Source organism: Anopheles ziemanni, chromosome 3 (genome assembly GCF_943734765.1).
Source record: "Anopheles ziemanni chromosome 3, idAnoZiCoDA_A2_x.2, whole genome shotgun sequence".
NCBI lineage: Eukaryota > Metazoa > Arthropoda > Insecta > Diptera > Culicidae > Anopheles > Anopheles ziemanni.
This window is the reverse complement of record NC_080706.1, coordinates 77,530,797-77,541,110: the sequence shown is the minus strand read 5'-3', so window position 1 is coordinate 77,541,110 and position 10,314 is coordinate 77,530,797. Positions and strand designations below refer to the sequence as shown.

Below are 10,314 nucleotides of genomic sequence, written 5' to 3'. Positions count from 1 at the left end.
TTTTGGGCACTTTAGTTTAGCACTGCACAATTTTAGTTTACAATCTAAAATTTTCGTTCGAAGATCCAGACTGACAACAGTAGTGATGGCATAATCTGAATTCGGATGATTCGAAAACTCGATCTCTACGCGGATTCTAAGTGATTGGATCCAATGTGACATATTCGGGACAGATTTGATTCGTTTGGGATTTGGATAGATTTGATTTGTTTGGGATTCAATTGTATTCCACCCGGTTGACAAAAACTCAAATTTTTTGCAGCTGTCATGTAGTACCAGCAAGTTTTTCCTTGGCAGATTGCTGGGACTCTTGCTGGAACTACATAGTACCAGCAACAATTTAAATTTCTGTCAACCGGGCATTCTAACTTGATTTGGCTCAGATTTGATCCGAATCCATTTGAATTTGATGTGACTCGATTTAAACACGACGTGTGTCGAATTAGTCACGTAATAAGCCGATGTAAAGGCAAAGTGATTGATTTCACTTTTCTCGTCCTGATTCTAACCAGGACATTATTAATAAGGATAACCATTGAACATTTCTTTAGACAGTGTTACAAATAAAAATTGCTGTGTTGGGTTTTCAACGTCTGCGATGCACATCGTTTCCATAGCCTTCTTCTTCTTCTTTCGCTATGCGAGTCGGGGTATATCCTCCTACGCTAAGTCGAACGTTTGTTCCCTTACTCGTAATCAGAGGCGTACCGACTCTGTCCGAACTCCTATGAAGGGGCTCGTCCTTTAGGACCGGCTAATAATAGCCATATGTCCACCCGCCGGCCACGGGAGGGATAATTCCTTCCGTTGTCAGGACACAAGAACTCGTGGTCCGCTTGATTGACTCAAACAGAACGAGATGTGCGGCAGCTAGGATTTTTCTGACCTGAGCTCCAGCTCGGGGTGACCACGCGGTCGTGCCGTAACCTTACTTTTCCGCTAACCCTTTCAGGAAACTTGTGCACTGCTAACATCCGCTCTGATGCACTACCGAACTGGAACTGGTTTCCATAGCCGATGATCATGATCAATAGAACCACTTCGCCACTCACATCGGCAATGTGTGGCATGTTTTTATTACGGAAAAGGGGACGTATTAGTTGCGATTTGATTGGGACTCAGACTTGGATATTTGATTCCCAGACTGGCATTATATTCTCCTTGGGAAATGTTTATCTGTCAAACCATTTGCATGAACTAACCTTGCAATGCTATCGTTCTAGTATCCTGGGGTGTCTCTTAGCTAAACGTCAGTTTGACGTTCGACATTTTAGGCTTCTTGTCCGACATTTTCGGTCATTTTTCTCGCATCGTCGGGATAATTGCTGGAGTGTTCCGCGACGGAAATCGATTTTTCCCGGCGAACGCAGTGCAGCGGTCTGATTCGGCTTCGACACCGTCGTCCATCGCAAGGTCAATTTCTCGGGTGGACTAGGCGGTCGCGCTTTGCGGCACTTCCGTTGCGAATAGAAAAGCTTCGTTTGTTTGCAGAAGGTAAGAACCGACCAGCGAAAAGGCAACCAGTACCTGATTGCCATTGGTCTAATATTTACCCACAAAATCTAGAGCGAAACAGAGCGAGCAACCACTAAATAAACCTAATCACTAGCGAAGGAAAACAGTAAAGTCAAACGATCAATTTGCGAACCCGACGCGTAGCTTCCAATCCTTCCGATTCCGATTTGCCACAAAGCCTGACGTCGTCGCGTATGTTGGTTTTCGCGAATCTCGGGTCGCGTGGAGGAAGCGCACGAAAGTAAGAACACAACGGGCCCCCGCGAAAAGATCGGATGCGAAGTGGTGTTGATATTTTTGCCTTCGCTCCACATCCCACCCCATACGAGCAGTGCGGAGGTAAGCAGCACGAGAAACAAGATGGTGGTGACCTTTGCATAGGAAAAATAGAAGAGTTTGCAAACTAGTGAACATCCAATCGTTGCCCCGTCAACAACGGACGCCGGAAGTCAAGTATCGGGTGGTATGTTTGGTGATATTTTTTCCCAAAGTCGGTTCGCGAGTCCCACAAGCAACAAATCGGCCGCTTGTTGGGTCATTCGTGGTGGTAGAAACCAGATCTGGACCTTGCATCGGCGCTGGCGTCGTGGACGGTTCGAAGAACGGGACATTCCGCAAAGAAGTGGTGTCACCTAGGAGAAGGTGGTGGAGTAGGAGGTGCAAGCGACGAAACAAAAACGAACAATCGAAGTGTTTGGTTCAACAAAGTAAACCCTGTAAAATCGCAAGTCGAAAGTTGGTTCCGCAGGAGAAAAAAGCGCACGGTAGTTAATCGGAAGTAGTTTTCTTATACTCGGTGTGCGGGCAAATGCGTTGCAATGTCCATTTTGGTGTGTTCAAAAGTATAAAAAAAGTATCGAAAAAGTACAATTTCTTTTGTGTTCAGTTCCAATTGTAAAAAAAAAGTAAAAATGAAAACAATGTTTTAAAAACCGAATCTTCCACCGGGGTACTAAGGTAAGAGAAAGTAAAAAAGTCTACCGTGATGTGGTTTTTTACAGCAAAACGACGCATAAGAAAAAATAAATGGTCCATACGAAGAATCCCAATTTCCCTCAGGAACACCCGGAACGAGTGCGTGAATGTGTGAGTATGGGTGCGTGTGTACGGTTGAGTGTGCGTGTGCGAGATTGGGATTCTTACTTCCGGTGTAGTAAGTATGCCGGGCCGTTTTACCATCGGACATCCGTTATCAGCATCCGCTTGGACGATATCGAAGGTGAAAACAGGCAGTCCAAAAAGTGTTCCTTTTCACGAAGAGAAACGAGCATATGACGCAAGGAAAAGCTTTTGCAATGTGATATAATATAAGGGGAAATAATCACGCCCGATAACGTGAATCGAGGGAAGAGGAAGTTGCCACTTGCTAATTCTTCTCTGTCACTTTCAGTACGCTCGGTGAATCTGTACTTGTCCCATCCGGCCAAGCACCAGCATTGCACCAAATGGACAGCGACGACTCGCGACCGGGTTCGTCGGCTTCGAACAGTTCCGATTCGGAGCAGGCGGCGAGTCCGTCGGGCAAGGAGCAAGAGGATGACCAGTCGGACGGATCCGGTTCGGGTTCTCGTTCACCTTCACCATCGTCGAATGCCGGTGGCGTCGAGGCTATTGAGGCAGGCCACCACGAGCAAGACGACGGCAACCGCCGTCGATCGCGATCAAACTCACCCGGCAGTTTGACGTACGACGGTGGCATGATGAAGCACGATTCGCTGTCCAGCCCGTCGAAACACTACGATGCACCGTCGCAGTCGAACTCACCGTCGTACCGCAGTGCGGACAATTCGCGCCACTCGCAGCCCAAATCGCCCCAATCGTCCCCGAACGTTCGATCGCGCAGCGGAAGCCTTTCGGACGGGGTAAAGTCACCATCGCCCGAGCGGGGAGGTGGCCGGGAGTCCCGTTCGCTATCGAAGGAATCGAACCGTTCGGATAACAGTGGGGGACGCCACCGGCGGGGAAGCACCGGTGGAGGGCAGGGACGTTCGCTGTCGCGCACATCGAGCACCTCGAACCTAAGCGAAAAGCTAAAGGGTGAGGAAATTTCCGACTGCGAAATCGAGTCCGATCGGGAGGATAGGGATGAAGCGATAGAGGCAGGCGGAGAGGAGGAATCGGAACGTACGTCGGGGCTCAAGAAGGGCAACAGTGCTCTGGACATGAGCCACGAAGATCTGAGTGACGTAAGCTTGGAGAGCGACAACGAACCCGAGCCGGAGGATGAAGGGCGCGACAGTGAAGCCGAGTCCGAGAAGGGACATCATAATAGAGACCGGGATGATGAACCCGGCGACGAGGCTCTCGAGGACGAGGAGGAAGACGACCGTAGCCGGCAGGCAACGAATGCGTCCGCGACGCAGAGTTACGCTTCCGCGCGGGAGGATAGCGAACCGCGCGAAACCGTGACGGAGCGGCCTAAAATAACCGATTTGCGTCAGAAGCTCGAGGAGAAGAAAACGCAACTACGCACCATGGAAGCGGAAAAACACGCGCTTAATGGTGCGGCGGCTACGGGTGGGACGAACGGTGGACCGGCCGCGCTGATCAGCGAGGGGGGGAACTTGATGGACAAAAAGATCGACGAGGATGCGCTGGACTTCGAGGCCGAAGAGGGCGAATGTAATGACGTTCCGAAGGAGCCGGCCAGCGTAACGAAGCGAGGAGATGATGGTCCGGAAGGAGCTGCACCGGAGAAGGACAAGAAGGACGAGGAAAATGAAAAGGAATCCGACGCAGAGCTGGAAGAAGGTGAAGAGCTGGAGGAAGGTGAGGTGACCGATGAAGATGAAAAACGTCCGGAAGAAACCGAACCCAAACCGGTCTGTCGGTTCTACACGCGCGGCCAGTGCACCTGGGGCATGAGCTGCCGTTTTCTGCATCCCGGCGTGACTGACAAAGGCAACTACACTATGTTCGACATGGTTCGCCCCGTGTCGATCACACATCCACCGGCTCCCGGGTATGGCGCGCACCGGGAACCGATCTACGCCTCCGATTACCGACATGAACGATCGACGGCACTGCATCACCTAGCGGCGGCACATCATCCGGCCGTAGTTGCACCGTATCCGGCGGCCGTGGGGCTTCCGGTGGCGGCTGGCCGACCCGTCGAGCCGATAGTGGGCGAAAGCGCCTGGGAGCGAGGGTTACGTACGGCCAAGGAGATGATGCGCAAGGCCAACAAGCGCAAGGAGCAGGACATTGATTTCGACGACAAGAAGATGAACCTATCGCTCTCGCAGGAGGAACTGGAAAAGGACAACTACTACACACGGGATCGCGCATCGCCTCCGAATGTAAGTGCCGTAGTTTTACAGACAATCTAAAAGAACAGTTTCCAAACAATATACAAAAAGATAAAATAATTACCTAATAGCAAATCATTTAGCCAACTAACTACACAGATACATTGTTTATAAAGAAAAATTGTACCAAAACATTTGTTTCCAGAAAAATGGGTCAACGTTACTGGGAAGGTGTTATACAAATGTGACACGTGAAAAAATGATTAACACATTCGGTACCACGTCACCCATATTTCGGTGACACAATTATTCGTGTTATACATAGATATTCCTATCCTCTACAGCTTTTTTTAGTTTTTTTTACACGATTAGTTTTGAAATGGATGATGAAAGGGAAATGTTGACTGCTATAGCTGATTTATTGGTTGCTTTTATCTAGCTCCTCTTTAACGCCTTTCTTCGTTTGTGAAAAAGATGCAAGACTCGTCCGTCTATAGTATTACATAGTATTTTTTTATACGGAACGTGTTAACGCCCGTTGAGATCGGGTGAAAAGGATCATAAAGCAATTTAAAGGGATTTTCGTTGTACCATCGGTACTCGGTTTTCAATCAGCAGAACGGACGGTGCCTTGAACACGAAAAAGTTGACTGCTTATCGAAAGTAGACAAATTCTCAGCTTGGATATAAAAAGGAACGGTTTGTTTATAGGGCGGGCGATTTAATAGGTTTGATTGTAAATTACAATACTGGTTTGAAACAGTTACGGATCAATATTATTACCTACCACTGCTAGATAAATCCAATTTGTTAATATGTTCTTCTACTGTTTTCCACAGTTGTCACCTTCATACGCGGGCCGACCGCCGGTCGCAGCGATTCCGCCAGTTTTCGACTATCCCCCGGCGTCCTCAAAGTTCCCTCGAGGACTGGGCCCCGGTGGTCCCGGAGGCCCACCCTTCGAGGAGGATGCGTTCGGGCGCACACACCGCTACAGAGAACTCCCGTCGCATCGCATGCCACAGTACGAGGATGACGACCTTTCGAAGCGCCGCAACCCTCGGGGGGCAACCCGTGAAGTTATTCTACAGCGCGCCGATGAATGGAACGATCCCTGGATGCGCTCAAAGTCCCCCGGGCGGGACGGGAAGGGGCGAGGCGGCCGGCGAGGGGAACGACGCAGCTACAGCAACAGCTCGTCCTACAGCAGCTCCAGCAGCAGTTCGCGGTCCGGCTCGAGCTCCGACTCGAGTCGCTCGCCCAGCCCAACCGCCACCAGGCGCACCCGGTACGATAGCCATCGATCGAAGGATAGCGACCGGCACGCGACCACACACGTACGCAAGGTTATTCGCACACGATCCCCGAGCGTCAGTCCGAGGCGTGGTGAGTTTGAAAAGCGCGAGAAATTATGTTCAACCGAGCCATTACTTCATTTCTCCATTCTTATTCGCTTCCAGGCCGCAAAGGTTCTCCGGGTGTAGGAAATGGACGGATGAAGCGAATCGACAAACGGGCACCCTCGCCGATGGTTGAAAAGCGGGTGGTCGAGAAGGTGGTCACAGCCAAGCGGAAGAAGGTAAACGCAATGCCACTAGTTGGTTTTACGAAATCTTATCTAACATCGGTATTCAATGTTTCCTTCCACCGTTTGTAGTCCCCAGCGATGCACAAAACAGCCGGTGACAAACGCCGACGACACTCCAGCTCCTCCGGTTCCGGTTCGTCCGACTCCAGCGACTCCGGTTCGGAAAGTTCCTACTCTTCCAGCTCGGACAGCTCCTCGAGGGGCGCCGGTGGTGGTGCTAAGGGTGCCCGAGTGGCTAAGGGTGCGCGGGTGTCCGAGAAAGGTAGCAAGGGTTCCGGAATGGCCAAGAAGGGTAAGCGAACGAGCCCCGTTAGAAAGGGATAAACAAGAACGTCTGTTTTGCTAACATTTGATTTTCTTCGTTTTAATTGTTCGTTTCAGCAGATCCCAAGAAGGGTGCCGATGGAAAGGGCGGTGTGGCACAGGTTGTTCCACCGTCGAGTGCGGCCATGGAGAAGGCGAATGCGGCCGCGTCCAAGAAATCGTCCCGCCGGGAGGAACTGTTGAAGCAGCTGCGAGCGGTGGAGGAAGCGATCGCCCGAAAGCGTACCAAGATATCGTAAATCTCACCGTTTTGTCCATCTCCTACTCCTCCACCGCTCACGGTCCCACCTTTACCATTCATCCTTCATCACCCTCCCCCTACCACCACCACCCACCACCACTAGGCCGCGCGCACGCGTAAGTTGGAGTATTTTTATGTTGAAAGATTCCCCCTTCGGTGCCGGCCGCGCATCATAAGCAACTAAAGTGTGTATGTGTGTGTGTGTGTGCGCATAGAGTTGAACACTTCGTAATGTCCGACCTCACGAGAACCCATTCCACATTATAATTTGGGTAGGGTACTGATATGTGAAAGCTCTCTTCCCGGCCAAGGCCGGACACTGCTTCCGGTCTAGGGAGAGAGGCAAGGAAGATTTTGGTTCGTAAGCTTATATACATCAAGACCGTTTATTTTGACCATTTCTTTTTTTTCCCCTGTACAACACTGCAAAACATTAGATGTCGCGAATTAATGTGCTTATCAATTGATTTTCTTAGTTTAGAAGGCGAAAAGCAGCTGAGAAATAACACCTCGCTGCCACAAAATGCTGTGTGGTATGCGCGGGAGTGCAGTGTTTCGGAAGTAAAAGTTATAAATGTATTTAAATAAAATAAAATTAAAAAACACTAAACTTAATCGCCAATCGTCTTGTTTGAAGTAATGATTTAATCCAGTAATGTCGAACTCGTTGGTTCATTTCAGCGTTCAACTGAACAGTCAATCATGATTTACACTTATACTGTTTTATTATACTAAATTTTCTGTTATAAATTTGCTAATTTTAAACTTAGTATCAGCTAAGTGAGATTTTCTTACGATAGGCACCGTAATTGTATGATTAATTTCCTCTTTATGAAGGGATAAGATGATTGAATGTACGTAACAGCGAATTCTTAGTGTAGTGTTGTAAATGAAGCAACTATTTGAATGATTCGGAACAAGTTGTTGCACAGAATGCCCTTAAGCCAGCTTATGTACATTTTTCTTTCAGGTGTGTACCATGTGATAAATCACTCGATGCGAGCTGTTATTGATTGAAGACAGTCTTTTAATTAATTTGATGAAACGTCGAGCAGAAACAGCTTCATAATTATACCAGGTTACTGATTGCTTCATATTTGTAATTTCATTTAGAATGCTGTTTTAGTTCGTCAAGCTTGTCTTTCATGAACACACGTGTCTCGTAAAATCTGTGTAAACCAGGGGTCGGCATACATTTCCCTAAACGGCCAGAAGATTAAAAACAAACTGAAACCGCGGGCCGGATACCTTAAACGATGACTGAATATTTTTAAAGTAGTAACCTTTGTAATGGAGTATCATCTTTCTAAACAGTAAAGTTATATAAAAAGTGGTAAAAGATAAAATATTTGAAATTTTAGCATTAAACTTTTTAAAACATTTTCATACTTGTTTTTGTTGAATTTTTATATTGGACCCCGACATATAACAGGAACACCTCGTTGAACAATTTTAATCTTCATTTTTGGCAAGAAAACAAACCTGATAAATCCGATAAAAATTGAGATGGATTTTTTGTATTAACCGCTAAAATTTTCTTACTTGCCGGATAAAATCAGTCAGCGGACCGGATTTGCCGACCCCTGGTGTAAACCCTTTGCTCTTGTTGGGGTGGATCAATGTTCAACTTTTTTATTGATATTTTTTTAGATTGATCAGATTAATTCAACGGGGGTTAAGTCCTTTTGCTCGTGTGAAATTAACAGTTTGTGAAATCATATTCACAAAGTAAATATTTGCCATTCAACCGAAAGCCAGATCAATGTATTTCGATCGTAATGCTCGTCAGGAAGTTGATCCTCCTTTACGTATAACTCCGTCAGCGACTTGTGATCGAGCAGCGGTGCGAAGATGGAAAAGTTCACCATTGTTAATCGATTACCGACCAGATCGAAAGAATGTTCCCAAACGGTGTCGCTGTTTCGGGTTGATGTTCTGGATCTTGGCATGATTCTACCGACGCATTGGAAGCTATGTTGTCAACCGACATTGTCCGGGTAGGGCATGGAGTAAACCAAAATCGAACTGCGTCATTAATTTACCCTGCAGTTTCATAAATTAGAACGACCGATAGCTGTTCGATGGACAGAGTATATATCTTGTTGTGGCTCAGGTTAACGATGCGTAAACGGTGCAAGCTAGCCAGTTAATCGCAGTTTACCGTACGGATGGGTGACCATTGTACCGAAAGCAACTTGAAGTTTGTTTGTTTGTACAGCGTTACCGGCATGCTGTCGAGCTGCGTGCGCTCCATCGTCACCTTTTGAATCCCATGGCTTTGGAAGAACGGTATTGATCGCAACGGAGCTGCCAAAATTTGCACTGTAGACCTGGCCGCCTTCAGCTGACAGCCGTTAGTCGGGAGTATAGCCAGAATGAAGTGTTGCGGCATGGCCAAGTTAATCAGTTCATCTAGGCACAGCGTATGTCCTCCTCGATTCCGGCAAGGGTAAGCACTTTCACTCCTGGAAATACATGCGTCAACGCAAATGTTCCATCGTGCGATAGTCTTAGGTTTTTAAATCCACATTCCCCATGTCTAAAACACATCTGGAGGGAAGCTTTCTAACATATTTTCACCGTTTCTAAACTACTCACGTTTAACATTCCATGGACCAACTTCTTTGCGTGGAGTGTTTCGGTCGATTTAGCTAAATAATTTACAGTGAATGCTGCGTAAATGACGGTAACTAACTCAGGTACAGTACAGCCTAATGGAGTTTTAACGATTTAATGTATTTTTTTAACCTTACCTGCATGACGGTTCGGATATGTAACATGGACATTTCATGATCGTTCGTCATAAAAAGCCAACGTTCCTAAGGTTGCCTGACGAACAACCAAAAACTAATAGGAGTAAATTCACAACAATAAAAACAAAGATTAGGCAGCTGCTCAAACGTGAGCCGCTATTTCATCCAAGGCCAGTTCAGTTGAGTTTGCGATGAGATCATTGAACGCGCATTAATTGTCTTGCCTGGCACACATCCGCGTTTCTTACAAATCTGAGGAACGTTTTCTTCTCCTAGTTTAGTTTGGTTATTGTGGATTTTTGACATGATTCGAAGTAAACAGAAGAATCCCCAAATAGCGTTTTATTTAATTTTGCAAAACCATTTAAAAAAATAAAAGTTAAGAGGAATTTAAATTCGGTTCAATTCGGTATTCTGTTTAAGAACTCAGGTTCTTTAGTTGATCATCTACGGTGTCGAGGTTGGTTTCGATTGTGCGATCAACTAATTTGATTATTTATCTCATCTAGTTTGGAGCTTCCGGGAGCAAGAAATAGGACGAAAACAGGATTTAAAATGAATGTATACAGTAAGAGAGAAAAATTAATTGAATTTACCACAGAAATTGACTTAATCTAAGTGAAACTCTTCCAATCAAATGCAAGA

General features: G+C 46.8%; 1 protein-coding gene across 1 annotated transcript; it reads left to right on the top strand.

Moving 5' to 3' along the window:
* The first annotated feature begins 2,431 nt into the window (after nt 1-2,431).
* Nucleotides 2,432-7,001, top strand: LOC131289589 (zinc finger CCCH domain-containing protein 18-like). The gene is made up of 6 exons (XM_058318879.1): nt 2,432-2,472; nt 2,906-4,814; nt 5,603-6,149; nt 6,224-6,342; nt 6,421-6,643; nt 6,736-7,001. Exons 2-6 carry the CDS (start codon nt 2,961-2,963, stop codon nt 6,912-6,914), a joined length of 2,922 nt encoding a protein of 973 aa, XP_058174862.1. The 5' UTR covers nt 2,432-2,472; nt 2,906-2,960; the 3' UTR covers nt 6,915-7,001.
* Nucleotides 7,002-10,314: the final 3,313 nt, after the last annotated feature.